Source organism: Pipra filicauda, unplaced genomic scaffold (assembly GCF_003945595.2).
Source record: "Pipra filicauda isolate LSUMZ 115617 unplaced genomic scaffold, ASM394559v2 scaffold310_size866816_pilon, whole genome shotgun sequence".
Lineage (NCBI taxonomy): Eukaryota > Metazoa > Chordata > Aves > Passeriformes > Pipridae > Pipra > Pipra filicauda.
Window position 1 is genome coordinate 679,108 of NW_024104433.1, and position 15,821 is coordinate 694,928.

At 40.1% G+C, this 15,821-nt stretch overlaps 1 protein-coding gene across 6 annotated transcripts in view; it reads left to right on the forward strand.

The window, feature by feature from the left end:
* The window catches only part of LOC113988882 (ephrin type-A receptor 6), a 441,232-nt gene extending 426,993 nt beyond the window's left edge, over positions 1 to 14,239 (forward strand). For all 6 annotated transcript variants that reach the window (XM_027722867.2, XM_027722865.2, XM_027722870.2 and 3 more), the window contains 3 exons: positions 8,315 to 8,508; positions 10,520 to 10,669; positions 13,629 to 14,239. In XM_027722867.2, the coding sequence (XP_027578668.1) occupies positions 8,315 to 8,508; positions 10,520 to 10,669; positions 13,629 to 13,743 (459 nt within the window). In that variant the 3' untranslated portion in view covers positions 13,744 to 14,239. The remainder of the gene's footprint in view (positions 1 to 8,314; positions 8,509 to 10,519; positions 10,670 to 13,628) is intronic.
* The last annotated feature ends 1,582 nt before the right edge of the window (positions 14,240 to 15,821 follow it).

Consider the following 15,821-nt stretch of genomic DNA (forward strand, 5'->3'; position numbering starts at 1 on the left):
ATGCCCAGAATCAATCTGCAAGTTGTTGAGATGTTCCTTGAAAGTTTTGTCGCTCCCTGAGCTGCTTTGCCACCTCGTTCCCTTTCTGGGCTGGAATCTCAGCTTATTTAAGTCACCATCGTTCTGTCAGCTTCAAGGAGACAGTTCATTTATGCAGCCAGAAGACTTGGCCCTCTCTAACTAAAAGCTTGCCTAGCTTCCTACCATGGATTAAAGACAGATTACAAAGAGTCATAGCCAGCTTGCCGGGCTCTAATGCTGGTTATGTGTGGCTTTCCTCCAAATCCCTGGGAATCTGCATCAGACAGGCGGGTTGATGTAGTTCTCAGGTAAGCTGTAAATCAAAACTTATGGGAATACTGGAACTATTCTGATGATGATGGCCCATTATGACCAGTACAGTCTGACAGTATCCTTCAATGGGCATACACAGTTGAATTCTAAAAGAATTAAGCTGCCATGAGAAATGTATTTGCCAATTCTCCTTTCTAAGAATTCAGCACATTCTTTTCACCTTAAGTCTACATATAGGCTTAACCACAGTGCAGGACAACAGTCCTACTTCATATCTAAGTTATGTTTTCCTCTGACTTTTTTTTTCCAAAAGCGGTGGCCAAATAAGCCTTCACAATTAAAAATATATATATATTTATTTCTAGTAAAATGGAAGGTTTGTTCTAGAAAAAGAAGCATGAAATGGTGTGTGGGGGGGTTCTCTACCACAATTTAAATTTTCACAGGTTCTCTTTTGTGATGGATCCCCATGACAGCTCAAACTGGTATACTCAGTCTTCACACCAGCCATCAATCTCTATGTCAAAATGAGGAATATCAGCCAACTCACCTTAACCTCTCTTACATATATGCCTGGAATACCTCTGCATTGGTTCTGAAGAACTGACAAGACTTTTCCCAGATGGCTGTTTTTATAATTCTTGCTAAGTTATTCAGCTCTGCAAGTCTGGTTGCTTGTTAAGGCTGATCAGTCATTTGGGGATAAGGATCTGAGAGAGATTTTCATTTAAAAAAATAAAGTCAGAGTGTTTCAGGAACAAAAGAAAAGAAACCCAACCGAACCCATCCAAAACAGAAAAAAACTAGCAGCCATACAATAGCAGAGGGTGTTATTCCTGAGGTAATCTTCCATCAGAAACAAAGCTGAACACAGCCATGGCAATATCAGCCTCTTCATCATTAGTGTGCTGCTGCAAAACCTGATTACTCTGCATTGCATGGAGTGCACTTTGCATCAAAATGCACACGCAGCCTCAAACTTTTGCCTTCCCAAACTAAGAGATGCAATGTTTCACTGGGAGCCTTCTTTTAATGGAAGACTGAACAAAACAAGAAGCTGGGAAAAGGAATTAGCAAATCACACAATAGCTGAGGTTGAGGGGCCTTTTGAGATGGCCAAGTCCAGCCCCTCTGCTCAAACAGGGTCAGCTGAAGCAGTTTGCTCAGGGCCGTCTGTGACCAGATTTTGAGTATCTCCAGGGAAGAAGCCCATGAAACCAGACATATTTCTGAGCAAAGCTGGCCCTTCCATAGTGCCTGGCTTCTGTGCAATGCCAGTGCTTCCAAACTGCAAGGTCACCCCTCCCTAACTCTGCCAGTCTGTTTTTCCAGCCACAGGTGATGGGCAGCTGGGAGTGGCTGCAGCTTGAGGAGGAGGTAGGGAAGAAGATGCTTTGGTTTGAGTGGCCTGGTTTTGGTAGTGGGTTGGCTTCTCTGAGAAGCTGACAGAAGCATCCCCCATCTCCAGTGGAGTCAATGCCAGCTGGCTCCAAGGCAATCCACTGCTGGCCAAAGCTGAGCCCATCAGCAATGGTGGTAACACCCTGGGATAACATATTTAAGAAGGGGATAAAGAAAACTGTGTTACTGCAGCCAAAGAGAGGAGTGAGAATACAAGAGAGGAACAGCTCTGCAATCACCAAGGTCAGTGCAGAAAGAGGGTCTGGAGCAGAGATTCCCTTGCAGCCCATGATGGACACCATGTTGAGGGAACCTGTGGAGGCTCACCATGCAGCATAGATCCATCTGCAGCCTGTGCAGGACCCCATGCCAGACCAGGTGGATGCCCCAAGGAGGCTGTGACCTTGTAGGAAGCCCTCCCTTTGGAGAGATAAGCTCATGCTGGAACAATTTTGCTGTCAGGACCTGTGACCCCACGGGGGACCCAGACTGCAGCAGGGGAAGAGCATGAGGAGTCCTCCCTCTGTGGAGGGAAGAGTGGCAGAAACATGTGATGAACTGACAAAACCCCCATCTCCCTGTCCCCTAGTGCCGCTGGGGAGGAGGAGGCAGAGAAAATTGGGAGTATATTTAAATCAGGGAAGAAGGAAGTGGTAGGGAGACGATGTTTTGAAGACATGGTTTTATTTCTCCTTACCCTACTCTGATTTGATTGGCTACTACAAATTAAATCATTTTTTCCCCAAGTTAAGTCTGGTTTCCCCATGAAGGTGCTGCTGAGTGATCCCTCCCTGCCCTCATCTTGATCCACGAGGCTTTCGTTGTATTTTCTCTTCCTTGTCCAGCTGAGGAGGGCGAGGGACAAAGCTGCTTTGGTGGGCACCTGGCATCCAGCAGGGTCAACCCACTACAGGCATTGTGTCCTACTGATCTTGTGCTGTAAACAGGGAATTTCAGTCTCTATTCCAGTTGTGAGTGATTTAATCTGGTGTTGGATCAACTTTCAGGGAGAAACCCAACTGCCATCACCTCTTTTATTTCTTTGTAATGGTAATCCTTCTCCTCACACCAGGCCCATTCCCAGCACACCTCTTGGCTGTTACCACCAACTAGGAATGGGGGCAGAGGGAGACCTTCTGTCAAGTCTGTTCATCCCCACTATTCACCTACTGAGAAGAGGGTTAGAATGACTGGTAGGGCCCTCACATAAAGTCCAAGTCACCAGGGATGAGTAGTGCATAACACTGACCTTCATTCCAGCTGCCTCTCCCTTTCTTGGAAGCTGACTTCAGCCTGTCTTCTTCCCTTCTATCAAACCCTATGATGTATTCAAGGCCATGCCAGCAGTGAGAATTCATAAAGTAAACTCTCAATTTAGAATATATTAAATAATCAGCTACAGCGTGAAGATAGCAACATTTAATTACTCCTACATCCAAAATAGAAGTATCTGCTAAAACAGAATAATGCTGCAGGCCCTGTGGATGCAGCTCATGCTAATGATGCCGACTCCTGGGGGCTTTCCCTGCAGTTCAGCAATTCCCAGCACAAAGGACTCCTTTCCTCCAGAGCCCTACCCACAGGCTTTTCGTGCCGGAATGTTAACAGTGGGCACCTGTGACCCTCTACATACATTTAGTGACTTAAAGTGTCACTGGGAAATTTCAAGTTATTAGACATACTGTAAAGCTTATTTTGCTGGATACTGGGACATTTCTTTTAGCACAAAAAATTATCCTGAATTCACAGGAGCTTATTTTGCAGAAATAATAGGACTTTCAAAGGACAGTGATATTGTACAGATGGCAGGGAAAGTAACAGAGAGGGGCAAGCACTAAATGGATTCATAAAAGCACAGTATGCAAACAGCAGTCAGTCAGGTCTTGCATGAGTACAGTTCTGCTACCACAAAATGTCTGGTAACATTAACATTACAACACCTAGTGAGACTTGATCATAGTAAAATTCTTACTTAGATAGCAGTAAACTATTGATTGAATTGTATTGATTGAATTGGGTGGGTTTTGGTAAATTAACAAAAGTTTTCCAAGTATAAGCTCTGCAGAGCTGGGTCTGGTTTTCTGGGGGATTATTTTTCATGTTCCATCTTACAAATCGCTGACCCTTCAGTCACAGCAATAAAATCAGGGGAGCCACCCAGGCAGCACAGAGCTCAAGCTGATATGAGGAGTGTTAAACTGATACCTACCACCTAAATAAACCCAGTCTGATGCTCTGAGACTGCAGTTGCTCACAGGTGTCCACTGGGTCCGTGCCAGCCAGAGCGACTCCACACCCTTGCAAATCCAGTGTTCTCCATTTACATTCCTCAGCAAGGATGTGGAAGCCGAACTTAAGGAAACTGAGTTGGAAAATGCCGCTCATAAAATTTTTAGTACTTCACACGGTGCAATGCAGAGGCTTAAAAATGTTACTAAGCTTGAGAAATGTTCTCGTGTAAGTAAATAACCATTTTATTATTGTGGTAAGTCACTTCCGACCTGTGTTGGTGCTGATTAATGCACTTCTTAGATGTGTGGCAGGCACCAGAGGTGTCCATTAATTAGGGCTGCTGCACAGTCTGTCGTGTCTTATTGCTTAATTAATAAACATTACCCAAGATATTGGACTTTCCAATGAAACTAGTGTACTGATGAACAGATTGTGCTAAGAGCCTGGCTTGCTAATGCTCATGTGAGGGAAGGAAGATTTATATTCCATGCATTTGGTTTGTAGAACAGCTGTGAGTGAAGTCTCCTGGGACACCTGTTAGAGCCACTCTATAAATCAGTGCATGTTGCAGAGCCACAAGATTCAAAAAGAAAAGGAAAAAAAAAAGAATACTTAATGGATTGCAATTGGTATGCAAGAAAAGTACTGTAGCAAGAAGAATAAAACTCCTTACACTCCTGAAAGTTTCTTGTAATAGTAAAAAAAACACCTTATCCTAATATAATTCTTTCAACTTAGAGATATCAGAACACTTGGCAGGTGCCTGGGATTGGCTCTGTACCATGAGGCAGGAGCAGCTGCCTCTCCCTTCTGGTAGATTTTTCAGATGTCAGAGGACACAGGGACAATGTCCCTATGGATTCTCTTCTGTCTCAGTCTCATTAAAAAATCTGTCAGTTAACTTTTGAAAGCAAGACTCTATGTTACTGTTAATAATGAAACTATCAGGAAGATTACAGCTTTATTTTCAGGTGCCATTTTTGCCAATTTCTAATTATTTCAAAATTAAACATGCATAAATTTTATGTAGCAGTCCATAAAATATTGTTCAAACTATTTTGGTTTTATATTGTATTTTTATATTGTTCAGACAATCATAATTAACATTAAATATTAACTCTGTGGTCAAGCTTTACAACAATGTCTAACATCAAAAAAAATGATAAGAGGTATTGAACAGGCTCCAGTGTTTAATATCATCTGTATACAAAAATATTAAAAAAATGGTCCCCTTCATAGAAACAAAAGCCTAAGCATGAAAAAGCATGGAAATAATTAGCTACGTTAACCATAAAAAATATTCCCTTTCCATTTGATACCCATCAAGTGTTTGCCACAAAACCAGAACCAGAGAGCAGTGATCAGCCTTTTTGTTGTCAGAAACCAAGCTCACGTTCCTGTTCTTCCATGTTGAAACAGGTGGGGCACTGATTTGCCATTTTGGAAAGGGTCACACCCATTGCTAAAGCTGCTGCTGTGTCCTCCTTGTAGATGCAGTTGTTTAGACCATCTCATGATTAATGTGGTGTTTCATCAATTTTAAATAGGCAAGGAAAAACTCATTTCAAATGAGTGAACATGTATTATCTTTAGATTTATATAATATATAATGTTATATTACTGAGAAAAATTTAGTATTTCTTCCCTTTCAGGTATCTAATTCTTCTGTTCGGAAAGATAGGTGCAGAGCAGGAGCTAAAAAAATATATAAAAACACAAATAAGGAACTAAAAAAAATCTTCCTTTGAGACTTGATTCCCATTGCAGTACTATACAGTTATCACATCTTTACTCTGGCTTCTTAGACTCTAAAAATAATACTTGCCTCACAAGAGATACTAATGAGGCAATATTTGCAGTTTATTTTTTAAATGTGCTGCTATCAATGAGAAATTATAATTATCCCAGAACCAGCTGGTATTTCTCTTCATACTGAAATGTTCCTTTAGAACAAGAGAGGAAACAAAATGCACTGTAACTTCATTTTCAAAGATATGTTATAATAGAGTGTGTCAGAGAAAATATGCCTGGAAAATTATAGTTGGGTTTGGGTTTTTCCTGAATAAATTATTTCAGAAAAAAAACTCATCAGCCCTCTATTGTTGTTTCCAGTAAATGCAATATGTCTCATGAAAGTAGAGCAGGTTTCCTGTTGCCTTAAAAACAACATACATTTCATAAATTCATCATTTGCAACAGGTACAGTTAAATGTAAAGGTTATGATATCTGCATTTCTGGGCTGCTAAAGATTACCTCTTTAGTGAGTGTCAACTCGGCTGTATCCCTCACTGTCATGAGTACCCGTGTTTTATGAGGCCACTGCTTGAGATACACTAATAATAAATGTAAAAATAAACGTGAATAAAATTTCACGTACATGGGGTTGAATTTCACCCACCCCGGGTCTACGGGAGCTTATCTGTTATTGGCAGGCAAGGTTTTGAGGCAAATATTTCCCTGGCAATCCGGTGGCACTTTTTCCTGTGGCAGCTATTCCAGCAAACGGATTTTGCACAGTTGAAATAAATCCCAACAAGCAGCCAGAAAGGCAGAGGGAAGGATCAGCGTGTTGACAAACCATTTACTGCTTGGTGTCACCTCTGGGGTGCAAAGCCAGTCCTGCCTGCACGTATGTGACCTGTCAACACCCACAGGTGAAGCAAATTCAGAGATCCCTACAGCAAGGAATGCTGCCTTTGGAGTAGCCCAGACTTCCCAGCGGGTCTAAAACTCACCCTGTGCAAATCCATATTGCAAACACTTTTTTTTCCTGCATGGGTGTTTTACCAGGATACGAGAGGGCTAAACCCTACATAGGACCAAGTCACCTAATTTTATAAAAGTCAAACAGCCAGCTGTGCACAGCCACAAAAGCCTTGTTCCATTTTCTGCCATGCCATGGAGGGGAGCTAAGGTCCTAACATAGCTTCATTACTCTTATTTTATTTGCATAATGCTTGCAGCATAAGCATTAGGCATTGCTAAGCAGAGCCAACGGCATTAATTCAGAATTCAAACAGAGAACGAGGATATATTCCAGGAAAATAAGATTGAATATATTGAAGCCAGAGCTAGTGCTGTAAAACATTGATTTGCTGTAAACAGTTTAATGTACCCCCTTCCAGCTGCATTAATATGTCTGCAGCATGTACATACCTCTGTGTGGAAATGATGGATGTCTCCTTACAGCAGAGTGGGTATAAATGCTGTAGGTCTGCTTCTCCTAAGTGCAGTGCCTTATTAGAAATATTTTGTACAATCTTTTGTACATTAGAAAACATTTAGCGTGGGTTGGATTTTTATGTGGAAGAGTTATGAATTGGTCTTATCCCTAGCTCTGTTTTTGGTCAACCACTTAGTAGCTTCCCATTCTTTTTTTATGCAAAAAATCCTGACTATGTAATTTGTATCATCATCCCCACTGCTACCACCACTCATTGCAGAATCTAGGGACCTTTCCTCTTGGTTTTTAAATCTTACATGGAATGAATCCATGTAAGCTTTTATGAAACCATGAATTTTCCCATGGATCTTACCTACTTTTGCTACTTCCTGTCAGGCAGGGCTGCTACTCTTCTTTTCAGACAATGTGTTTTGCTACTTTAGTGTTCAGTGTTTAGTGTTACTAAAAACGAGCCTTCCTTCAACTCTGATCAATTGCAATTTTTCATACATGTGATTTATCTGTGACATTAGACCTGTTTCTTTCCAAATCCTGACCAAACATGTTTCCTACATCTGCTGAATCTGAATACCTTAAGGTATGCAGTAATACCACAATTTCAGTAACTTTTGTTGAGTCATAAACACCTTGCACAACCCAGGTTTCTGAGGGAAGCTGTGTGAAATAATGTCACTGTTAACTCAGTGTGTGGGACATTGCCTGAATTAATCAGACTTTAAGGGTCAGCAGAAACATGTCATCACCAAGTAAAGTTGTCAGGTGTTTTAGTGCTTGACTGTATTGTGACATTGCCACACACCAGCACTTTGTCAGGATGCAAATATTAGAGCGTGATGGTAGCAGTGGCCACATCAGGTTAGTTTGTGGCCCTGTGACTCCCTTCAGTACAAAGTCAACCTGAAGTGGATGAAAATTATCTATTTGATAGTTCTTTATTCTCCTCCTCCTTTTTTAGCTGTTTGAAGAGGGTGCCCAGAGAGCCTAAAAAAGTGCCTACTGTGTTTCATACGCCTACAAAACATTTTGTGTCTACTCTGGTTACGTTCCTGCCAGTCCTGATCCCCTGAGTGAGGCCCCAGCAATGCACAAAGCGAGGGTGGTTGTGCCATTAATTATTTATCATCACTGGTTTCTAATTGTCAGCTTCCCACTGTCCTTTCAGTATTTAATACCCGGTAATCGTGTGCACTGTATTTCTTTAGGTTATCCTGTCTATTGAAGAGGGCTACAGGCTTCCAGCTCCCATGGGCTGCCCAGCTTCTCTTCACCAACTAATGCTTCACTGTTGGCAAAAGGAGAGGAACCACCGTCCAAAATTCAGTGACATTGTCAGCTTCCTGGACAAATTGATCCGCAATCCAAGCACCCTTCACACCCTAGTGGAGGATGTACTTGTGTAAGACTCTTTTTGGTACTTTTTTTTCATATATATATATACCACAAGTGGCTATCATTATGTGTTTTAGGTTGGGAGAAAGCCACAAAGCCCTGGATTCAGAAAGTTATAACTTTAAGTGTCTTTTAATGTTTGCATTATTGTTAATACACCGTAAAGGGACTTTTTTTCTCAACTCATGCAGATTATATTAGGTTTGGGGGTTTTTTATCTCTGTTTGTACACTGTCTATATCCATAATCTTTGTGAATCTCTTTGTTCCTGTTTTTTTAATTTTTTTGGTGTTTCTCTTATGTGCTTGCTTCCTCTTTGTAATTTTTTTTTCTCTAGTCAACAGCCTGTCTCTCCACCTAACAGTGCTCAAGCAATTTCTGAACTGCCTTGGAGTAATATCCTGCAGAAAGCAGTTGTGTCTTAGCTTGCTAAATCTTTATTTATCTGCAGAAGAATGGCAACAGTGACCAAATAAGAAATTGTGCTATTACTATTCCACAACAAATTTTTGATAGGGACTTGTTGGATTTAATGTCCATCCACTAGAGTTAGTGACCTCTATGTGTATGTGCATATATATAGATATATAGATATATAGATATATAAATATATATATATGACTTGCTACCTGTACCTGGGTCACTTTATTTAGCATCAGAGTAATGTATTTTTATCTCTTTTTATTTTACAACATTACTCAAGATCTAAAAAACTTATGCCTTATTGAACTATTATTGAGTTCAACTGCTCGGGAAATCAAGGTTTTTTCCAATTATTTGAGAATGCTTGATGCAGTCAATCTGAATGATTATTGTGTTATGGGTAAATTAGAAGGTCAGCAGTTATTCTACAGAATTATACATAAAGTAATTCAGATTGGAAGGGATCTTGGTAGGTCTTTAATTTCAGTTTGTACCTAACAGTGTTCTCCTGTCCTTCAGTTTCTCCCTCTATCATTTTGACAGTACAAATGACAATCAGTGTACTTAACGTATTTGAATATGTGTGAGTGAAACGGGATGTTAAGACATTAGGCTCTGCTGCTTCCTACATTGCACATTAAGTCCTCTTCCATCAGTTAATGTTGGCTGGCTTTTGCTGTCTAAAATTTCATTTTAAACAAATGCTATCTTTTCCTAAAGGCTAACATGAAGCTTTTATAAACAGCAGTGTGCCTGTTTTCTGCATTATGTTTATACAGCTTCTCTACGCAAAATGTAGGAAGTCAATTGAAGTTTTGAGTCCTCCCAAGTGTGGTACACAACAGAAGAATAGAAATAAATGCCCCAAAACTGGAATCCTTATTTTTTCCCCCATCTTTCTGTTTCTGTTTATTGCAGATAAATATATCCCAGATATATGGAAAATATTAGGGGAGAGAACTCCAACGGAAATGTGACTAAATTAGCTCCTTCATTTTTTACTTGCTACTCTATATAATTCTATGTAAAAGCAAAGATATAACATTTTGTTCTTTTTGCTGCTTTTAGGGTGAGTTTGAGCTTTTGAATGCTGTAATCAAAGTAGTACAAAATATGTTCCTGTAGCATAATGGTATCACACTAAGGAGCCATTTGGGGGCGGGGGGGTTGTAGATAAATGTAAAAATCATCTCATGGTGTTCTAATTTTTTAAATTGCACGTCATGTTAAATTCTCTTTGTCCTCTACTTTGACTACTGCATTAACAAATTACTATAATCCTGAACACAATGATGTGTAAAGAAACATTCTGTGGGAACAAAAATAAGAGCAGTGGGAGAGGCCTTTTCCTCAGCTTGTTACTGAGCTGCAGTTCTTTAACAAAATGTTCTGTTTAAGTAGTGTAACTTGGCAGACTGACGTGATTTATAAGTTTTAGACAACAGGTTAAAGAAATCTTCAGTTTATATCTGACCTTTACAGCTCAGGCTCCTCTCTCATTCCTTCTGCCTTTCAGTAAAAACAATGTCTACCAGAGTAAATTGGGTGTCATATTTTGTACTACTTTGGTAACCTTTGCGTTTTGTTTTTTACAGAATGCCAGATTCACCTGGTGAAGTTCCAGAATATCCTTTGTTTGTGTCAGTCAGTGACTGGCTGGACTCCATAAAAATGGGTCAGTATAAAAATAACTTCATGGCAGCAGGTTTCACAACTTTGGATATGGTCTCAAGAATGAATATTGAGTAAGTATGTAATCTATTATCCCTACAGTAACTAATCAATCTGAATTTGTTTGGATGCTGCAGTGACATAATTATTGTGAAGTATGGAGCAGGGCTTTCATTTCATTTCCTACCTCAACTAACAAAAGACAAATACAGATTTTTACCAAAACAACACAAGAGAAATATATGATGAAGAGACCCAGAACCAATAATTTCATTCTGTGACAACACCAAATATATCCAAGACCAGGCAGTGTGTTTCTTGGGGAATCAGTTTTGATCTAGACCACTGAAGTCAATGGCAAAAATAATTTCTTACTTTGTTATGGTTATCATCAAGTCCACATCAGTCCTCATGAGGAAGTTGTTCCACACCTTGAGGCCCTTTTTCAACCATGTCTGATACCACTCAATTGTTTCTTTAATGAAAACCCTGCACCCACCATATAAGTGTTTGGGCAAACTATGGATTAATATGGTAGCATGCTGATAGGATCTATTTTACTTTCTATTCTCTTCCCATTAATTCCTAATCTTTTATTTGATGCTGGGATACTCTGTATTAATAATGGGGTCAGTTAAGATTCACCAGTTGTCCATGGGAGGTAAGGACTGGTTTTCTCCCGTGTGTGTCACTTCACATTCACCCACAGTAAATTTCAGCTGCTGCTTTATGGCACAGTCATTGTCTTCTAAGATCCTTCTAAAACTCTTCACAGGCACTCCTTTCCCTTCCTACCCTGAACAATTCAGTCTCACCAGATGACTTTTCCACCTCTGTGCTCACCTGTTTTTCCAGACCATTTACTGATTTGTTGAACAATAATGTTCAACATTATCCCAGCATAGGTGCCTGCAGATTTCTATCAATAACAACATTGTAACACCTGACAATTAACTCCTAACTTCCTGTCTTTAAACCTGTAATATAGTCACACACAGACTACCTTATGCTACATATTTTGCTACACCTTGGGTTACGTAATAATTGCCCCTTATTTTCATTATAAAGCTTTCATAAGGAATCTCCTCTAAAGCTTTTGGAAAGCCAAGTGAGGTGTATCAAATGAATCACCTTCATCCATACCTATGCTCCACTGGAAACAGGTAATTTTCTAAAACAGAACTTTTCTTTGCAAATGCCGTGGTGAGTCAGGTAAATCATTTATCCAAGCATCCAATAATTCCATGCTTTACTGTAGTTTCTGTTATGCCCTGTCATTGCAGACCCGCAGGTCTGTGGCTCCACAGATCTTCCCTGGAAACACTTTGTCTGGCACCACACTCCATGTCTCAGGCACCAAGAAATTTTTAAGCGTGTGGAACACAGCTGATAAACTCCTGCTCTCACATCCCTGTTAGTGATTCCACTATTTCATCCTTGTTCCACTGTTCCATCTTTTAGAACTCTTGGCTAAATATAGGCTCGTTTTGGAGGTGGGTTTTTGCTTGTTTTTCAGTTTGTCCTATAACCTCCCCTCAACTTCAGACAGATACTTCACAAGTCCCTCAGAAAGGATCTGGCAGAGGAGTCACTTCAATTTTTTCTGCAGTGAATGCCAACACAAATAAATGGTTTAGTCTTCCAACAGTGGCCAGTCTTTCAGAGCTCTTTTATACTCAAATCATCACTAGATTCTACAAACTTTCTGGTAGGCTTCTGGTACCCAGTGAGTCTGCAAAAATATTTATTATGATTTTTATTTTTGGTATTACTTCATTTGTTGGGGTTTTTTTCTGTTTGTTCCTGAAGTTCTCTTTTAGCCTGCCTTACTGTGCTTTTACAGATAATCTAAGGTTATCATCCTTTCTACTTTCTTTCTTTCTTTCTTTAGATACTACTTCAATCTTTTGAAAGATCCCTTCTTTCTTCAAATAACCTCCATTACCCAAGACCTGCTGGCTTCTTTCTGTGCTTTATCAGGCCTTCCTTGATAAGTGCCAAGCATTGGTCTTGCATTTCTAATACTACTCTCCACCACAAAGCTTTATTCTTTTAGCTGACTGCTTTTAGCTTCTCAGATTCTCAGTATTTTTGCCCAGCCCCTGCTGATCTCAAGTGTCGTGTATCATCCCCCACGTGGACATTAAGCCTAAATACATAGTAGTTGCCAGTTATCCATTGGGTCTTCATCTGGAGGATACAGAGGCAGGTATCTTGAACTGAAAATCTGAAGCTCATAAAGGTCATGCCTCACCCCATGAGCTCCTTTAGCAGCTGCATCCTCAAACATTTAGGATATCTAAACAAGCACTGTCTGTGTATGTCACAGTGTGGGATTTGCACAATTGACAAGGCGTATCTGAAGTTTCCTGCCCTCATCACCTCTGTGGTCTTTTCTCAGCATCTTGCAGCTGGGGATGTTTACAGAACAACTAAACTAGTGGATTGTGGTGAACTCTGAGGGTTCTTGACTTAATTCCTGCCAAAGCTCTGTGGGTGAGCTCCCTGCTCTGGGGCACAGGTCTAGATGAGATGAAGGGAAACTGGGAGGGAAATCTGGGTCAGGTTGGAAGATTCACTGCTGGTTTGACTTTAGACCATCTCTCACTACCATTCCCCAAATCATCAGAAGCACAACCTCTGTCTGTTATTTCTGTCTCGGGACTGCAGTAGTGAGTGTATCAGCCCCAATGTTTTGCAAATATGAGTAGGAAACATTTGCTACTACAACATTACTAAAAATGTGAAGCGTTTAAGAACCCACCTTCCAGGTTATTCCTCAAGACTTGGAAAAATTACTTGACGGTTACTATCACAAAAGCCCCAGTGTTCTAACTGCATATTTTTTATTAGATTCTTTTTCTTAAATGACTGTCTTTAAAAAATTGAAGTTGGCAGGTCAAGAAAACTTGAACATTTACAGCTTTCCAGTCAGGAAGGTAAAAAAAGAACAGTTCATCATAAATTTATATTCTTTTGTGTACAACAGGCTTTACTATACTTGCATCCAAGATGAAACTTTCTATCTTGCAGTGACATTAGAAGAATTGGAGTTGTACTCATTGGACACCAGAGACGAATAGTCAGCAGTTTACAAACTTTGCGGTTACACATGATGCACATACAGGAGAAAGGATTTCATGTATGAAAGTACTAGAACCAACTGTGTTTTGTGCCTCAGCATTTCTAAAATGGAAAAATATTCTCATTCTTTCCTTCTGCTCTTCCCAACTTCGAGGACTGCAGTCTCCTGTTCAGACTTTACAAGTACTTCAATGATAATGCTTCCAAACCGGAGTTTTTAATCACACCACACAGCTCCTCCACCAGTTATCTGCCGATAAAATCCTGGCCTACTGCAAGACTCTTGCTACACATTGATGAATAACTCAGCATGGATGTGTAACTTTGTATAACAGTATTTGGGAAACTTTCATGAACTTACTTGAAAGTAGTAATCTATTTGGCCTGGTGTGGCTTCTTTATCGATGTATTTAGAGTTTGCTGGTAGATCAAAAAAGTATTTGACTTATTTCATGTTCTGTGACCATGTAACTTCCAATACCAAATGTGCAATCAAAAAGAAGTTTAACATAAATATTTATTTTATCTCTTAATTAAATCCAAATGTATGGGTCCTATCATTATATTACTTTATAATAGTTTGAAAGCTGGTGAGATGGTGCCTCAAAATATTACTATTGTTTGCAGAAACGACTGATGATGTTATGTAGCGAGTTTTCATTGTGTGAATAATTGGAAGGAAAATGAGAGTAATCTGTTTGAAATCTCAAGGAAGGTCTTTGATTTTTAATTACTTCAGCACTCGACACTTTTTATGCTTTAAATTTTTATGATTAGGTTGGAAAACATGTTCATCCCTGGGATTCCTCACCATCCTTCATTGTTATTTCTTTTTTATGTAATACTCAGCATTTGCTTCTACTACATGGCAAATATTCACCGGAAAACTGATTGTAACGTTTCCATGACCACATGTAAAACACAGTTGTCAGCTGTATTGTGGCCACACAGACTTTAGAAAGCTTTCTGTTCCAGAAATGCAGGTCTCTGCTGCTTGGACTTGGGCATAATTCCCAGCAGCAGTAGCAGACCTTAGAGGGCCAGCCATCAGTGGGGTGATGTGGCTATTCCCGTGGGAGCAGGCCAGCCGTGTCCTCCTCCAGCTGAGGGCAGCAGTACAACCGCCCGCTGATGCTGGAAGTTACACGCTGCAGGATTCAGTTACCTTGTACCTGGGCAGGAAAGGAGATGTAGGACAGCAGTGTGGCAACATGTTGCCTTGACTCTGCTTCTGACTGCTTTTAGAAGTGAAAAAGCAGATTCTGCTGAAATGGAGCTCTGGTCACTACAGGCTGGATCTTCATTTAGTACAAATATCTAAGGGACATCCATGATAATTACCTTTAGAACCCTTCAATAGCCATATTTACATGCAAGAAAACGTCTGCAAAGGCCTGACATAATATTTGTACCTCTCTTAAGACTTACAGCTTTCATGTTTTATTCAGACAACTCACATGGACGTGCTGGGCTACACTTCCAAATTTTTGCATGGGATATGCACTACTGGGAACAAGGGAGCGACCGCATGTCTGTGTGCTGTGAGACCACACACAGATCTACAATGCATGTCACATGTAACCTGGCTGCAGATGCTTTTTGTTGACTTATACGTGGTTTGGAGGATATTTTTGAGTTATGTGGCATTCCAGTATACTCGAGCCTTACAACTCTTCTGTTGAAACGTGCATCTTGGGTAATTAGTATAGTATGTGTGTATATCAAAATGAGCTGACTACTTTATGTAATCATAACGATATTTACCGCTTAATTTGCAGCTTGTAAATGTATTTCCTAACTCTTGGAAAAGGCTGCCACTGCGTATCAGTGGCAAAGAACAAAAATCAGAAAGTAACTCAACAAAGATAATGCTTCCAACCAGATCACAGAGTAAGACACGCTAGGCCTGATTCGCTGTTGTCACTTTATGTTGGAATAACTGCATTAATTTAGAAGAGATAACAACAGTGCACTAAGTAAACTTTCTTTCCTTTAAAAAAAAATTAAAAGGCAGATTTAACTGAGGAGCAATTTTCATAAAGATCAAGATTCACCGGGGTGTTCCACAATGCCAATTGGATGAGCTTGTTTAAAGCAGAGCAGCTCCAGTCCTGTTCTAGCTACAAAGGTAATTTTGCCAGC